Here is a 17,923-nt window from a genome sequence, read left to right as displayed (position 1 = left end):
ATATATATATATGTTGTTGTTGTTAAGTGCCATGGAGTTACAGGCGACTGACTCATAGCGACCCTATGAAGGAGAGTCCTCAACGCTTGGGTGTCTTTCATCCTCTCTCCAGGTTCATAGGGTTTCCGGAGGCAAGCTGTTACGGGAGTGGATGCCACTCCTCCTTCCAAATATATGTATGTGTGTTTGTGTGTGTGTGTAATATAGTTGAATCTGACTGATAGTGACCTTCCATCAGGTCTCCAAGGCTATAAAATCTTAATTGGACGCCTCTTCCCATCTTTCTTTCAAAGAGCATCTGTGGGTAGATTGAAGCCGTAACCTTTAGGTGAGCAGTCTAGCCTGCTACACATCATGCCGCCATGGCTGCTTATATAATAAGCAAGTGTCGCTATTCCTTGTAGAAATTTAAGAACATTTACCCTCTGATTTTCTTAGCTGTGGTGCCTGCGATGTCTTCAGAAAGAGGGTTTCAGCTATGTGGTTTAGACAACAGTGTGCAAAATAGCAGCTGTCACTCATGGCACCTTTGAGTGGCCTGGTGTTTGGATTCCTTCTGACCTCACTGGCCAGGCTTCATGTCACTTTCTTCTCTGTAGATCCTGAGTAACTTGGTGATGGAGGAACTCCTACCAACCCTCCAGACAGAACTTCTGCCTAAAATGAAGGGGAAAAAGAATGACAGAAAGAGAGCCTGGTTTGGGGTAAGTCACTATTTTGGCCTGCACCTGGGATGTACAGTCCTTTCTCCTTATAGGGCAGCTTTAGAATAAAAAACAACATAGTTCCTTCCTGGATGGAGAACTGTCTGCTTTGAGCCTGCTTATTCTCACTTACATGAAGACTAATCCAAACAGACTTGAAGCCAGAAAGAAAAATTAGGATTTGTGTGCTGTGCTGTTTATATTATGATAGCCCGTGATAAGCTCACCTCCCTCTACTTGACTCTGTATGTGACAGAGCCTGATTTATGTCCTGTCCTTGTTGCAGCTTCTAGAGGAGGCTTACAACATGGTTCAGGCTCAAGTCTCAGAAGGATTAAGTGCCTTAAAGGAGGAATGCAGAGGTCTGACCAAAGACCTGGAAGGAACAATCCGCTCAGACATGGACCAGATTGTGAACTCAAAGAACTTCTTAACTGGAAAGATCAAAGGTCAGTAGAGATAATCCATGCTCCTGCCAATTAACTAAGCTGTGCAGTTAGGTGATCCACTGCATATTTAAGACAAATGGTTTTAGAGGAGAGTTGACTTGAAGAAATTGAGAAGTGATAAGAGGTGTTATAATGTTAGGGCAGAGGTGCTGGTAAGGACCTCGACCTTCTCATGGAGTTTCATGGACCTAAGACAAAAGACTCTTTTTGTTTGTAATGTTTTGCTATTATGTACCATCCCTTCAGAATTGATTCATAGCTGACTCTTCAGTGGGCTTTCAGAAGCTGTAATTGTGTTAGCAGGTGATTGCTCATCTTTCTCCCATGGAGCAGCTGGTGGATTCAAATCCCTTTCCTCTGGTTTGGAAGATCAACTCCTTACCCACTAGGCCATCGGAGCTCCTCCTTGTTTGTTTAATAATGTTGTTGTTGTTGTTATGTGCCATCAAGTCGCTTGCGACTCATAGCGACCCTATGTACAAGAGCTCTATATGCTCTTCTATCCTGTGCCAACCTAGCCATCTCAAACACACTTATTCCCACTTCTCTAGTCACAGAATGGATCCATCTCATCAAAGGTCTTCCTCTCCTTCGCTGCCCCTCCACTCTGCCAAACATGATGTCCCTCTCCAAGGACCAGTCTCTCCTTGCAACATGCCCAAAATATGTCAGATGAAGCTTCAGAATCCTGACTCCAAAGAGCCCTCTTGGCTTCACCCTCTCCAGGACAAACCTTTTGTTCTCCTAGAAGTCCATGGTATATTCAACACTCTTCTCCAACACCACAGCTCAAAGGCATCAATTCTCTTTCTGTCAACTCTAGTCATTGTCCAACTCTCTGATGCATAGCACGTAATTGCAAAGACTATAGCCCGGATCAGGCACACCTTAGTCTCCAGTCTGACATCGTTGCTCTTCAGTACTCTTGAGAGGTCCCTCACAGCCAACTTTCCCAATGCAATTTCCCCCATTTCAGCATTCTGATACTGAATTATAGTGACCTGAGCTTCTACTGGGACTCCTGCCCAGATGTAAGCTCCTTAAGAGAAGAGATGTGGTGCTTTGGCTCACTCACATATACTCTATGTTTAGCACCATACAGGCTCTTATGGAGCATTTTAATAAATGGAGAATTGAATTTTCTTTTAACAAGATAGCCACCATTTTTTTGTTTGTTTGGAGTCAATAAATATGAGTTCACATTCCAGCTCCAACTGTTGCTACTTGTTTGTCAGGTCCTTGGAGGGGTTGTTTGACTTCTCTATGCCTCTGTGTCCTCTTCTGAGAAAAGCAAACTGCAGACAAGCAGAATCAACAAACAATGGACTGTAGGCTAATAGTAGAGAATATTTTTTTAATATTTTTGATATTTTGAATAATGATTTTGGATAATTTTTCTAAATAAATTTTGTTAGAGCACAGCCATACCAATTCATTTCTGTATTGACCTGTGTTCATGCTAAAATAGCAGTTAGTATAGTTGGAATGAAGGCTTTGGATTGAAAAGCCTCAAATAGTCGCTGATTCCTTAGAGAAAATGTTTGCCTGCATCCACAAAAGAAGGCGTAAGTGGACTTGTACAAGTTCTTCAGGGCCAAAATGCTCTGGAGATTCTATCTGGGGCACCCATATCTCAATAAAAAGTCTCCATTACTGAATGTCATTTTGGGGGAGAAGTATGCTGACACATCTGTGATTGTCAATGATCTTCTGTAGTCAGTTTTTGGATTATTCATTGGCTGGCTCACCCTCATCATTCATACACAAATATTGACCCAGTGCTTGCTTCTTGAAAGGGACATCATGCTTGGAAAGGCGGAGGGTCAGTGAAAGAGAGGAAGACCCCAGTGAGATAAATTGATACAGTTTCTTCAGCGATGGAACTCAAGTGTGGGAGAGATGATAAGGTTGGCACGGCATTAAGACAGGGTTCAGATCGGTGGTTCATAGGATCACTGGGAGTCAGACTTGACTCAGTGGCAACTAATAACAACTGAGCAAGAGAGAACCCTGGTGGTATAGTGTGTCGGAATTGTGCTGCTCACCCAACAGCCACAGTGTCTCTGACAGTTTAAATCCATCAGCAGCTACGTGAGAGAAAGGTAGGCAGGCTCCTCCTGTGGGATTATGGTCTTGGAAACCCAAACAAGAGTCAGCAGTGAGTCACTTATGACTCCATGTTAATGAGTGAATGTTGAGCAAGGTAGTGGATCGTTAGCAGTGAACATAGAAGACCTGGTTTCTGTCCTTATGAAGCTTAGAGTCCAACAGAGGACCTGTGTGGTGAGTTATTCTTAACATTGCTGCTCCACTTTTTTGAGGTGTCTTTGAATGAGTCTTGCTAAGAAGAGACTAGATGAGGCATGACTATGAAGGGTGTGTATGTCTGCGTGTCTGTATATAAATGCTTGTTTACGCAATGCCTTTACAACCCAAACAGGGTATTTAACTTCAGAGTGTTTTCTGTTTGATACATCTAGATCTAGTGCAACCAGATCTAAAGTTGACTATATATTGAAATATTTTAAACAAATGAAAACTGCCAACACTAAACTTCGGTGCCAAAATTCCTGCTGTCTGGAGTGCAGCTGAGCCTAGCACGGGCCATTCTCATGGCCCAATTTAAACCTCTTCATCTCTCTCTCGAGCTCTGGGGCTTGGGTGTATCCCACACAAGATGGAAAAAGATTCTAGAGTCAAATTTGTTTCCTAAAAGGAACCTTGGCAGAAAACAACAGTCAAGCCTTTTTAAATTGAAATATCATTTTAACCAAGCCTCTCTGTTCTCCATCTTTATAACAGGAAGTATATTTCAGTCTGCATTGATAAAACGTTTGGGATTCTTTAAAAAGAAAGAAAGGAAGGGAAAACTTTAGGAGCACTCAGTACCATAAATGACTCTTGTAGCAACAGTCTTTGTAACTCCCATTAAATACCTTGGTCACTAACCCACTGACTCTTTGCTGTCAAGTTGGAACCATTTTGTAACTGATTTTCCAATAGATTTTTTTAGAGACTATAAATCACCTCTATGGTACATAACAGCATAAATCACACAGGAGGAGATTGCTCATTTTTCTCCTGTGGAGCTGCTGATGGATTCAAGTCAGAGAGGCGTCACCTTTCAGTTAGTGGTGAAGTTCCCTATGGGTCATGACACCAGAACTCCCTAATACCTGAGTTGTTGTTTGTGCGTGCCATCAAGTTGGAACTCATGCATAGCTGACTCTCCAGTGGGTTTTTAAAAGCAGTAAATCACACAGGAGGGACTGTCCATCTTTCTCCTGTGGAGCGCCTCCTGATAGATTCAAACCACAAGCTTTCAGGTTGGCAGTGCAACCACTAGGCTACCAGAGCTGCCTAGTGTCTGGTGGGACTGTGCAAATGTGAGATGTTTGTGGCCCATCAGGAGAAATAGATAGCTCATTCTTAATTTGAGTGAGGTTCAAAGCAATTTTGTAGTGCGGTACCTTGTGAGGTGTGATCATATAAATAAAGTTCATGGTAATTTTTCAGTTTTGCTGTCCTTCTAGGTTTAACCTTTACTAAGGTGCATCTGATTCAGGCCATTGTATTTTCAGTCATTTGCTATGAATCTGAGAGCTGGATAATGAATAATGATGGCAGAAGAAGAATTTATGCCCTTAAGCTGTGGTGTTAGAGAATAATACTGAATATCCCATGGACTGCCAAAAGAGCAAATATATTTTAGAATAGGTGCATCTAGAGTGCTTCTTGGAGGCAAAGATAATAAACCTTTGTCTCACATCCTTTGGGCATATCGCTAGGAGAGGCTATTCCTTGAAGAGAGGTGTCGTGCTTAGAAAAATGAAGAGTTGATGAAAGAGAGAAAGATCCTCGACCAAATGGATCGGCACTGAGACTGTAGCAATGGGCTTGAGTGTGTCAAATATTGTGAAGATGGCACAGAACAGGACAGTGTTCAGATCTGTTGTTCATAGTGTCGATTTGGGTCACACTCAACTTGCCAGCACCTAAACCCAACAACTATGCTTAAAGTGAATCATTCAAGAGACAGAAAAGTGAGCTCTTGCTGCCACCAATGAGGAAAACTCAAGGGTAGGATGCTTCTGAAATATTTGGATTGGGATTTCTTAATCCAGGAGACAGCAGCGATACTTTGCTACAAAGACATGAGGTGACAAAAAGTAGTAGTGGAGAAGCAGGAACAGCAGAGACCAGGAGACTAACATGAGGCAGTTGTGTGGGCTTCCTGACCCACAGAGCAAAAAAGCTGGATGCCCTTGGTCAGGATATTTACTGGTGGAATGTGAATAGTTTAAGGTACTTTTTAGGGGAGCTAGGTTTGCTGGCCCATTTAGGTAAATCCAGGAAACATTAGACTTGTTGATAGATGCTTTGGAGCACTTAGTTCAACAGAGCTTAAAGAAATTTGTAAAAATTGCTTGAGCAAGGCAAGGGTCAAAGAGCGGTGTCTGCCTTTGGGTACAGGAGAAAAGTGCTATCTCGACTGAAGAACTGTATCCCGAATGTTCTGATCCTGAATTGCAACCTGTTAGTTCCCTAATAAATTTCATAACTCTGAGTGTGAGTTATGAGTTCTGTGTGGCCACTGTAACTAATTACTGAACACAGTGGAACAGCATGCGAATAGAATGTACCAGGAAGAAACAGTTGGTTTCAAAATTGGTAAAAGATTGTCAGGTGGAGTCTTACGTGACTTCATAGAAACTAGCCTCATGCTGTTGATGCTGGGGCAGTGACTTTTCTTGTGCTTTCTAAAGTTGGATATGATATAATGCTACTTCTATGCTGTTTTGTGTTTTTTTAAAGAGTATTAAGTAGTAGTCTCTCCATTACCTCTGTATAATTCCTAAAAGTAAAGAAGTTAAACTTTATTCTGTTCTACGTTATTTATTCAGTGAGTCTTTAGTCTCCTCTGATTACAGTGACCCTGAGGAGTCAAAAAAGAAAACATATTGTAATAACAGGAGGTCAAACACCAGAGACATATGATAAATGTGCCATGAGAAGCAAAATGAAGAATGCAATGATAGTCAACTGGGAGGCTGATCTCATTTCAACTTCAAAAAACTTCATGGATCTCTTATATCCAGTCGTGTGATTGGAAAGAATGATAATGCCAACAGATAGAAGAGTTCAGCATTAAAGAGTACACCCTGAGTTGAACTCTGTTGGTTTAATGGTAAGGAATTGTGATCTTAATGGTAAGGAACTGTGATCTTAAGCACTTTTAGCATAGTCAGTTCATTGAATCTTCATCATGATCCTGGGCAGTAAATACTCTTATTTGTCTCATTTGACTGATGAGAACAATGAGGCAGGGGCTAATTAACTTGCCAGAATTTGGAAGCCAGTCAGCCTGCTCACCCAAACACTCTAGCTCCTGTGTTTTCATTCCTAATCGCTATGCCCAACTGCTTCTCATCTGCTGCCTTAGCTTCAGAATTGCTTATGAATTAGTGCATCTCAACATAGTATTTATCACAACAGCATCTCTGTTGGCTTGAGAAGCAGCAGGGAATAGTTGAGACCCGGGATTCATTAAGTCTGTTAGGAAATATTTGGAGAACACAGTTCAGAAGCTCAACAATGACATTATGCCTTCTGGAGGGGTGAACTCTGAGAGTTGTGTGAACGAGAAGATGTGGAGGACATGGGGGACAAAGAGGAAAGGCTCTACATGCTAAAAAAAGGCATCTAGGGCATCATATGGTGGAGCAGCCACAATTTGGAAGACACTGGTGAACTGGACCTCCTACAGCCTCCCCCCCTCAGAAACCACTTCCACCAAAAAGCAGGACAGGGCAGCAAACATCTCTAAATCTGTACTGTGTATAACTGGATACATAGTGAAATCATTTAAGAAGCTGGATTAAATGAAGAAGACTGTGGCATTCGTATCAGAGGAAGATTCATCTATAATCTCTGTTATGCAGGTGACATAATCTTGCTTGATGGAAGTGAGGAGGACTTAAAGCACTTGTTGCAGAAGATCGAAGAATACAGCCTTCAATATAGATAAAACATCTCAACATCTAGAGAACAACAATTCTGACATCGTGATGTTGTTGTTGCTCCTGCTGCTGCTCTGTGCCGTCAAATCACTTGCAACTCATAGTGACCTTATATAAAATGGCTCTGAACCCTGCTCTATCCTGAACCAACCTCACTGTCTCTGACACACTTAGCCTCATTATCCCAGTCACTGTGCCAATCCATCTTACCAAGGGTCTTCCTCTTTTGCACTGACCCTCTATGCATCCAAGAATGATGTCCCTCTCCAAGAACTGGTCCCTCCTTACAACATGCCCAAAGTATGTCATACTGAACTTCAGAATCCTTGCCTCCAAGGAGCAGCCTGGTTTCACCCTCTCCAGAGCAAACCTATTTGTTCTTTTAGTAATCCAAATTGTCAATAATTTCATCTTAATTCGATCCACAATAAACATCTTTGGTACCAGCAGTCAGGAGATCAGGAGACATATTGCATTGGGAAAGACCATAGTCGGGGAACTCTACATATTGCTAAGGAACAGTGATGCCAATCTGAAGACTAAGATGTGTCTAATTTAGGCCATGGTCTTTCCAGGTTTTAGCAATGTGTCCAAAAGCTGGATAATAATAAAAAGACTGGAGGTGAATTGATGCCTCTGAACTGTGGTGTTGGAGAAGAGTACTGAATATCTCATGGTCTACCAAAGAACAAACACATATGTCTTAGAGAAAGTACAGCCAAATACTCCTTGGAGGCAAAAATGACACAGCTTCATGTCACAGACTTTGGGCCTATTGTTAGAAAAGGCTGGCTATTCATTGGAAAGGGATAGCATGCTTGGAAAGGGTTAGAGTTTAATAATATCTGCTGTACCCATCAATCATGCCTGAAGATCCTTCATTTGGGGATTGCTTTTATTTCACAGAAGATATTCCAGTGAAAAATGGTCCATAGTCATAATGTTGTTGTTACGTGCCATCGAGTTGGCTACAACTCATAGTAACCCTACGTCTATGTACAACAGTTCTGAAGCCTGCCCTGTCCTGAGCCAGTCTCACTGACTCCAACATACCTACCCCCATTAACCCAGTTACTGTATCAGTCCATCTGACATGGAGTCTTCCTCTCCTGCACTGTTCCTCCACACTTCTGAGCATGATGTCCTTCTAGGACCAGTCCCTCCTGGCAATATGCCCAAAGTACATGAGATGGAACCTCAAAATCCTAGCCTCTAAGGAGAAACTTAGTTCACCCTCTCCAATACAGACGTATTTGTTTTCTTGGTGTTCCATGGTATGTTTAAGACTCTTCTCCAGCACCACAACTCAAAGACATAAATTCTTCTTTTGTCATCCTTAGTCATTGTCCAGCTCTCTGATGCATGTCAAGTAATTGTGAAGACCATGGCCTGGATCAGGCACAACTTAGTCTCTAGACTGACATTGTTGCTTCTCATATGATTCCCTAAATAACAAAGAAAAAGGAAAATTAATCTTTATTCAGTGAAAATAAGTACTAATAATACCAAAATTTGTTTCACAAAACCATTTTAAAGACTTTATACCTATTTAAAAAAAATCAACCAAAATCAGACTTCTAATTTAAGGTTTTTCACAAGAACACATTTACCTCTTCTTTCTCACCCAGATCAAAATGAATTGCCAGAACTAGAAATAGGTTGGATGACAGAATCTTAAATACAAGCTCTTGTAGAACAAAAATTAGAAAATGTAGATACACAAAATGAAAACATTTAGAGCCTGCTTTTCAGAGATAGTTACTGAGACCTTTCTTGTGTATCCTTTCACTCTGTTTGTATAGTGGTTACGGTTCTCTGTTGCTAACCGAAATGTTTATGGCTTGAACCCAGTAGCTGCTCTGAGGTAGAAAGATGTGTCAGTGTGCCTTCATAGAGATCACAGCCTTGAAAACCCTGTAGACAGTTCTTCTCTGCCCTACAAAGTTACCATGAGTGGAAATTGACTTGATGGCAATGAGCTTTTAATCCAGACATACTGACTCAGAATCTTTAACTGCTCTTCTTCTTCTAAATCAAACAACTTAGAGATAAATCAAACATGTAGAGATGCCTTGGAGAATGTGAATTTGTTTTTTTTTAAAAAAAAATGTTCTTAATTCTTCTTTACAATTTTCTGTCCTGGTTACATTTCCTTTGCTGACTGTGTATTCTGTGATGATCTAGGGAGAGAGGGTAGGGAATTTGTTTGGCAAAATTGGAAAGAAGAAAGCGGTAAGGATGAGAGTAGAGGCTAAGGTAACAAACCAAAGGGAATTTGGGTTTATTTGCCTGAGCAAAGACTCTACTTGTTTTCTAGGGCACAGAGTTAAACAACTAATTAACTCAGGAAAAACTCATTTAAGAGACAAATTATAATGATGATGATGATTTATATAGCTATGCCATTCCATACCATGTTTCTCCTTTGTTTGAAATGTTGTATTTGTAGGGGCCAAGCAGAAAACTCTGTTTCATGCAGAGTGGAAGCTATGTTGGGGAGGGGAGAAGTTCTGTTTGTGCCAGCTCTCAAAGCGTCTGATGGTTTTCCATTCTGGCACAAGCTTCGCTGTGATTGTCTGGCTTACCCATCTGAGCTAGCTTTGCATGTGCAATGGCCTGACTCGGGTGCCTCTGAATCCAATTTTGCTCCAAGTCACAATTTTGTGGATGTTTCCTACTTCAGCTTTGGTGACCCAGCCTGTGGAGAGAAGCTGTGCAGATAGTGTGCAGCCATTCCTGGCCTCCATTCTGGAGGAGCTCATGGGACCCGTGAGCTCAGGATTCAGTGAAGTCCGCTCACTCTTTGAGAAAGAGGTGGATGAGCTCAGTCAGAGCTTCCAGACCGCTAGAGACACTGCCCACCTAAAGGAGGTAAGATATGAAGCCCAGTAACTGAGTGAGAGTGGTCTGCCCAAGGTTGGACTCCTCATGGAACTTTATCTACCTCCACCCATTTTATCTCCCTTCCTTCCTTCTCTGGCTTTTCCATCCATTCACCTACCCTTCTATTCACTCATCTATTCCATTTTTCTAGCCTTCATTTCTTCTAACTACCAGCCACCTGTCCATCCATCCATCCATCCATCCATGTGATTTTATTTAATGATGGTTTTCAAGATACAAAATTTTATAAAATAATACAGTAACTAGGGCAATGGGAGTAGGTGTGTTGGAGTCAGTGAGACTGACTCAGGACAGGGTAGGCTTCAGAGCAGTTGTACATAGGGTTGCTTTGAGTCACAGGTGACTTGATGGCACATAACAACAACAACAATATTCATAGAACAAGTAAAACAATAGATCTGAATCTGTATCTAGGTAAAACTAATGACAATCAACTATACTCTCCTAACACTAGTCATACTTAGGGCATAGGGGTCAGTCCTTGGAAGATGACATCCAACTGGGAAAGGTTGAGGAGGGTCAAAGAAAGAGTAGAAGACTTCCACAAGAAGAACTGATGTAATGTCTGTAACAGTGGCCTCAAGCCTGTTGAAGGTCATGAGGATGATGCAGGATTCTGACCTCTTGTTCAAAAAATTGCTATGGGTTGTAGTTGACTCGAAGGTTCAACATCACATATCAATAACAATTCTAGTCAACTCCTAACTCCTAGGTCACCTGGACCTCCAGCTTTCTCTATTAGATAATATGAATGATTTGGAGTGTGCTTTCCTGGACATTCTCATTGTACATACAGATGCAAACCTGTATATGCTTTCACAAGCATATGTGCTCATTTATAGAAGTTTTGCTTGTTGGGTTGTCCGTTTTCTAAAAGTATAAGATTCATGACCAGCATCAACATAATTTGGTTTTTTAAAATTATAATTTCCAGGCCCCATCTCAGACTTACTGACTGTTACTCTCTGGTGGTGGGGGAGGCAGCAGTAATTGGGTGCTTTTAACATGATATCCAAAGGTTTCTGATGCCCCCTAATGTCTGAGATCCAATGACACAGACCTAAGTTGGCAGCTTCTTTTACATTTGACAAATTAGGATGGACAGCCCTCTAGGTCACCAGTTAACACCAGGCACCAATATGCACACATGAGAGTGTATAGCCAGGATAATTCTCTCAGTCTTTTCTTTCTTGCTTTCTCTTCTTCCCTGCCATGACGTACCCCTCCTCTTAAGTAACTAGTGTTGACAACTTTAATATAATACCATTCTATACTATTCTCCACATTTATAAAGTATACATACATATTTATAAATTTATCCTTATATTGGAATTTTTTTTCTTTTCAAAAAGAAGAGCGAACTGAGACAGATGTGGGCAGGGAGAAAAGTGCAACAATGAATGAGTGGAAATTCAAAGTTTCTGTAAATTTTCATTAAAATTAATAATAATAATAAAAATTAAAAACCTTAAAAAAGTACATTTTAAAAAGATTTTCAGTTTCTGCTATCAAAATTGCATGCCCAGCTATTAAAAAATAATAAAAAAAGAAAAAAGCATGATTAGATTGAATATACTATTTTGTGTATCATTTTTCTCATTCAAAACCCAATTATGACACTGTCTTTAAGTTGGTGTAGCCCTAAATCTTTCTTTGTAATGACTGTATAATGTCTCATGTGGATGCACTGTGATCTACCCAGTCATTGCACTCTTGCTGGTACCATGAAGCTATAATAAACAACTCCATTCACTGATGCTTTTATGTCCATGGGACAGATTCCAAGAACAGAATGGGCAAATTGAAAAGAGCTTTATTTCTAATACTGACCAGTCATCCATCTGCATCGCCAAAACAGATTGAAATTTTAAATTACCAAGAGTGTTTGACTTTCTCCTCAGATGCCTATCAGCAATGGAGTGCTGTCACTTGTCAAAACTTTGACCAATTAGCGTAGGCTCAAACCTCAACTGTTAGGTTAGCAGTCAAGCACATTAGTGATGGGCACGGTGTGTACGTGCCTTTGAGAACACAATGAAAAGACATTCTTTTAAGATCCCTGTGTCTGTTTAGAGAAATTCAGCTTTATCTTTTTCTGTGATGAGATTCAGGCCTTGTACCTTACATCATCTGGCCCCTCCTCACCTTGCTCCCCAGTTCTTACGGGGAACCTCCATGTCCAGCACCTTCCTTCTGTCACTTTCCTCTCCAAGCGCTATTTTAAAAATAAAATATTTTATTTGAAAAAAATTTTAGACAAACTGGAAGATAGCATTTCTTGTATTTGCAACAACCTTCCTAGAATAACAGAATGCAGCTTACACTCTGGAGGGCAGTTGTTTGTGAATGAAGTCTGACACTGTGTTTTCACTGAAGCCCTATAACCTTACCAGTTAAGTCCTCAAGTCCTGCAAACTAGCGTAGGAGGGACACCATCATCGTTTAGTTGTTTAACTTTTTTGTTTGGTTGGTTTTCTTTTTTAATATATTTTTTCTTTCATATTTGTTTACTGATAAAAGTTTGTATACATTATTTTTACACTGGATCCTTCCCATTTCCTTTATCCACCTCTCCCTTTAACTTTTTATTGTGAGTGGGGTGAAAGTTTACAGAGCAAATTGGTTTTCCATTCAACAGTTCACACACATTTTGTCTTGTGACATTGACTGCAATCCCTGTAATGTAACAGCACTTCTCTGTGTTTTTCATTTCCATTTATCTTTTGTTCTTATCCCTTCCTGTCCTCTGAACTTGATCTGTGGGCAAATGCTACCCCTTTCATCACAAATGGTAGACAGTTCTGAGGAGTTGCCAGTGTTACTCTGCTGTATTGGCCTGTCTATTGCTTGACTGAAAGCTGAGCTGGAGGGTCAATTCAGCTCCAGCCTTGAAGGGTGAGGCCAGGTCATAGTTCAGGGGTACCATAGTTCCTATAAGGTCAGAAGACCTGCTCTTTTTTGTGATTTTTCTGACCTATTCCAGGGACATCTTTTTCTAAAGCTGGTTCCCTCCTTTTACTCAACCCTTACATACCTCCCCATCCATTAGGCCCCCAAAACGTTCTGTAGCAGAAGGAAGCCCTGTTGAAACTGAAGAGCCTCAAACTTGTGAAGAACTGGCTTGGCACCTAGACAGCACAAAAAGGGCACATTCCAACCTCCCAGGGCTTTTTTAGAGGGGTGCCACTAGTGAAAGACAGTTTTTGAAGCTCATGGACCTAGCAGCCTGCCTGCTCAGTCTTTGAGTTGAACACCTGAGAGCTTAGACATTCCATCAGGAACTTAGAAGACCAGACCTCCTGAAGTCTTCTCACCACCCAGCTAATTTTCTTTAGCAACCAATGTCTGTACTGGCAATAAAGCTGCCCAAGAACCCACCAAAAAGGTGGAAAACAAGGTAACTGAAGAGGTCACAGTGTCTTGATCGAGGTTACAGTTCTTTCTAATGATATGTGCGTAATTGCTTACAATTGTGTTTACACTCACCTCCTAAATCTGAAAGTGTTTCATTTTTTCCCTTCACCTAAATGCAGCGTCTAGACCAGCTGATGAACCTCCCATTGGATTCGGTGAAGATGGAACCTTGTTACGTTAAAGTCAACCTGCTCCAAGAGCGCCTGCAGGACCTCAAGAGCCGCTTCAGATTCCCCCATGTGGACCTGGTGGTCCAGAGGACCCAGAACTGCATGCAAGAGGTGGGATGGCAGGGACATTCATATGGATGGGGGTGGAGCTACTGAGATCAGGTGCTAACTGGCCTTAGGACTGACTTCATCTGTCTTCTGAGTTGATGAGCTTTCATCCCCAAATCCAAGCCTGTTACGGTGAATTGACTCAGACCCAGAGTGAACCTACAAGACAGCGTAGAATTGCCCCATAGAGTTTCAAAGGCAGAACCAAACTGCTTCATCCTCTCCTGTGGAGCAACTGGTGAATATGAACCACTGACCTTTCAGTAGCTGGGAACCTAACCATTGCATCGCTAGGATGCCTCATGAAATGGGAGCATTAACTAATAATGACTTGATTTCTCAAATTAGTGCATTGACCTTGTTACCAAAACTTCCACTGATGCCTGGACCCCATCTTTAGCGATTGTGGTACTGTATTTTGGCAATTTCTTTAAAGTACTCTCTCACCCATAGCCAGCGCCCTCTGGTGGCATAGTCCATCAGGAATTATGCTGCTAATCCAAAGTAGCCGCTCTCCAGTGGTTTAAATCCACCAGCGACTCTGTAGGAAAAAGATGGGAAATCTCAGCCTGTGGTGTTTACAGCCTCTGAAAACCTCCTTGATGGTCAGCTATGAGTCAGCTCTCTGTGGCAGTGACAGTTGAAGCAGTAAGTAAGTAATCAAAGTTGAGAAGCAACGGTTTAATTTTCTTAGTTAAGAGTAAAAATATGATAATAAATAGAACTTCACTGCTATCATATTTTTCAGGTTTTGAGTCTGCTTAGTGGGCTCCCCTTCTCTCCTCAAAAGGAATATTCTACCTAGGAAGAGCTCAATGCCAATTCTATGTATGTATGTGGATAGATAGATAGATAGATAGATAGCCAGACAGACTTATATAGATATAAATATAATGTTACGTGCGTTCGAGTCAGAACCAACTCATTGCTTACCCAACAAGAGGCTTTTAGATGCTGTAAATCTTACAGAAAGAAAGTGTATATCTTTGTCCCGTGGAGCAGCTGGTGGATTTGAACCACAAAGCTTTGAGTTGGCAGCACAACCGCTTACCCCTACTTCACCAGAGTTCTATATTCATATTTTGTTGTTATGTGCTGTCAAGTCGGAACCCACTCGTAGTTGACTCTCCAGCAGGTTTTCAGAGACAGTTAATTGCACAGGAGGAGATTGCCTGTCTTTCTAATGCAGAGCAGCTGGTGGATTTGAAACTACGAGCCTTTGGGTTGGCAGCAAAATTTCTTACCACTAAGCCACCGGAGTTCCTTATCCGTATTGCAGTACAGTCTTTTCTAAACAAAGAGGGGATAAACCTTAAAGTTTATGAAAGAACTATTTTATTAGATAGGTTAAGGGAACTCTTCAGGAAACTTATAGTGAGAGAAATGTATAAATTTACGATAGTGTTGAAAGAGCTATGATTAAGTTATGTGTTGGTTGCTCTAGGATCATAAGCTTGAGAAGAAAGAATTTTTTTTTCCTCCTTAATAGTGGTGGTCAGGATTAGGAGATATATATGATCATTATCCAACCTCTGAGGGAGATGGAAAACAGGCCAGGAACAAAACTGAGCAACAGTCTAGCAAAAAGGCCTTTGGTAGTCCTGGACCGGGCCTGTTAAACTTGCTAGACGTACAGATGCAGAGAATAAGAAATGTGAACAACTTCTGTTTTCTCTCACATAAGCGTAGCAGCATGGGCTTGTAGAGAAAGATTCCTGAAGAGGAAGGCTGCAAAATGGAGAAGGGGTGGCAGGTGTTCTTAGTGATTTGGTTCACATAAAAGTAAAGGAGTGAGACTGAAGCAGCCAAACAGTAATTGGAGAAGACAGGCTCCCACTTCATTTCTTTTAAGACCTGGCTATAGACACCAGAGAATGGAAAACAGGGAATGAGCATCTCAATCCCATGATCTTGAGTTCTCTAGTTGAGTACTTAAAGGGCTGAAGGAAAAGAAATGGAGGGTGTGGGTGGATGAAGGGGTAGATAATTTACACACACACACACACACACACACACTCTCTCTTATCAGACCCCACCCTTGCCTGAGTGGTTATTTCTTTCAAAGCACAAACCTGGGAGACTGTGTGCATGCACAAATGTGGGATGAAGGCCTGTTGGCCCTGGCCATCACTAGGATAGTGCTGGGGGTGGGGGGGAAGGTTTAAGAAGCTGCACTGCAATCTCAAAGACATGAGGTATGAATCCACCAAGTGCTTTGTTGGAGAAGGGTGGGAAATCATCTATACGATTAAATCAAACCCACTAGAGCATAAGCTATGGGTCGGTTCCGACCTGATGGCACACAAACCACCACTACCACCCTCTGACAGCATTTTCAGACAGGTCTAGGGCAGCGATCCTGGTGGCCTCTGACTGTAGTATTTCTGTGCTGCTTTTGCTTCCTAGCTGATGGAAAATGCCGTGTTCACATTTGAGCAGTTGCTGTCCCCACATCTTCAACGAGAAGCCTCCACAATCGCAGTTTCCATTGAGAAAGTTAAACTTCGAGTCTTAAAGGTAAGAACAACTATTTTCTCATTTCTTGGAAGAAAATGAAAAATACCATGTTCTCTTTTTTTGTCCTCCTCTTTTCCTGTCCATCCTTCCTCCCTCCTTTCTCTCCAAGAGACCAGCAACTTTAAAAAAAACACCAAAAACAAACAAAACAACAACAAAACAAACCAACCAAAAGAACAAAAAAACCCAACAAGCCAGCGTCTCCAGTATGACTTCTATGCCTGTCCTCCCATCTAGTGGCTACTCTAGGAACTACAGTCCTCTGCATCAGTGCCTGTCAGCTGGAGATAACGTGAGATGTGCAGCTTCTACTGTCAGAGCAATTATATATGGCAGATAACTAACTGTCCTACAAGAAAAGCACTGTGGCAGATACTACATGGGGTAAAAAGTAGTCACGCACAACTTCTTTCTTAGAAGGGTTTAAACTCTGTTGCTGTTGGAGTGGATTCCACCTCATAGTTTTACCTTACAGAACAGAGTAGTAGAACTGCCCTGTAGAGTCTCCAAGACTATAAATCTTTACACAAGAGCTGACTACCTCGACTATCTTCCTGTGAATTGACTTGTGTTTATAGTACAGTAAAATCAATCTAAATTGGCTAACATTTCTACCGAGAACAAAAACAAATCTTACGGTAAAGGAATTACTCCAAGTAAAAAAGATATTTGGGAAGAAACTGTCCATCTTGCCATCACAGAGGGACTGGTGGATTTGAACCACTAGCTTTTTAGTTGAAAGCCCAACACACAACCCATTATGCTCCAAGGGCTTTTGCTTCATGTATAGGTAGATAGCAAAATGACTGTCATATGTGTTGTTATTAGTTGCTGTCACATTGGCTCTGGCCTATGGTGACTGTGTGCACAGCATAACCAAAGATTGCCTGATCCTGTGCCTTCTTCATGATCTTTGATCCTTGAGCCATTGTTGAGGTGATTTTGTCAGTTTAACACCTTGAGAGTTCTCCTCATTTTCATTTACCTTCTACTAAAAATAATACACTAGAACAGATATTGTATATTGGGTTTGGTTTTGTTTTTTTAATAAACAAAAAAACTTTTTAACTTACTCTGTTTCCACTGAGCCTTATAAGAACTATAAGATAATGAAAATGTGTCTCCATTCTACAAATGAGGAAACAGATTCCCCCTAGAGCTACAGTGAGTTATTTAAGGCCAGCAGGCTGGTCAGTGGTGGATGTGGAGCTGAAATCATCCTTGTTTGTAGTCCACAAAGCTCTGGTGAGTTAGTGGATTAGGAATTGCACTGTCAATCAAAGGACAAATGGCTTTAAGTCATCCACCAATTGATCTACGAGAGAAAGATGAGCAGTCTCCTCCTGTGCGATGCACGGCCTCTAAACACCCACCGAAGGGTCAGCTATGAGCCTGTTCCTTCTAACCAGTACAAAACAGCAACATCACTTTTACTATAGGATCAGTCAATGCTTGGTTCTGTTCATTTATAAGAATGTCACATATTGGAGCCAAATAGATGGCAACTAACTACAGAAAGCTTCCTTAAATATTAATGCTGTATTGAAAAACAAGGAACTCATGCAATATTATTCAAAATGGGTGACCCTGGAGGACATTATGCTGAGTGAGGTATCTCAGTCACAAAGGGACAAATG

General features: G+C 41.3%; 1 protein-coding gene across 1 annotated transcript in view; it reads left to right on the top strand.

Moving 5' to 3' along the window:
* Positions 1 to 17,923, top strand: part of FAM129A (family with sequence similarity 129, member A) — a 156,956-nt gene that overhangs the window by 120,454 nt on the left and 18,579 nt on the right. Inside the window, exons 7-11 of the mRNA XM_006903193.1 lie at positions 600 to 704; positions 991 to 1,153; positions 9,857 to 10,044; positions 13,611 to 13,772; positions 16,176 to 16,286. Of these exons, the coding sequence (XP_006903255.1) occupies positions 600 to 704; positions 991 to 1,153; positions 9,857 to 10,044; positions 13,611 to 13,772; positions 16,176 to 16,286 (729 nt within the window). The remainder of the gene's footprint in view (positions 1 to 599; positions 705 to 990; positions 1,154 to 9,856; positions 10,045 to 13,610; positions 13,773 to 16,175; positions 16,287 to 17,923) is intronic.

Source organism: Elephantulus edwardii, unplaced genomic scaffold (genome assembly GCF_000299155.1).
Source record: "Elephantulus edwardii isolate Elephantulus edwardi_28Jun2011 unplaced genomic scaffold, EleEdw1.0 scaffold00532, whole genome shotgun sequence".
Classification (NCBI taxonomy): Eukaryota; Metazoa; Chordata; class Mammalia; order Macroscelidea; family Macroscelididae; genus Elephantulus; species Elephantulus edwardii.
The sequence above is the reverse complement of the archived record's forward strand: the minus strand, read 5'-3'. Positions and strand labels throughout refer to the sequence as shown.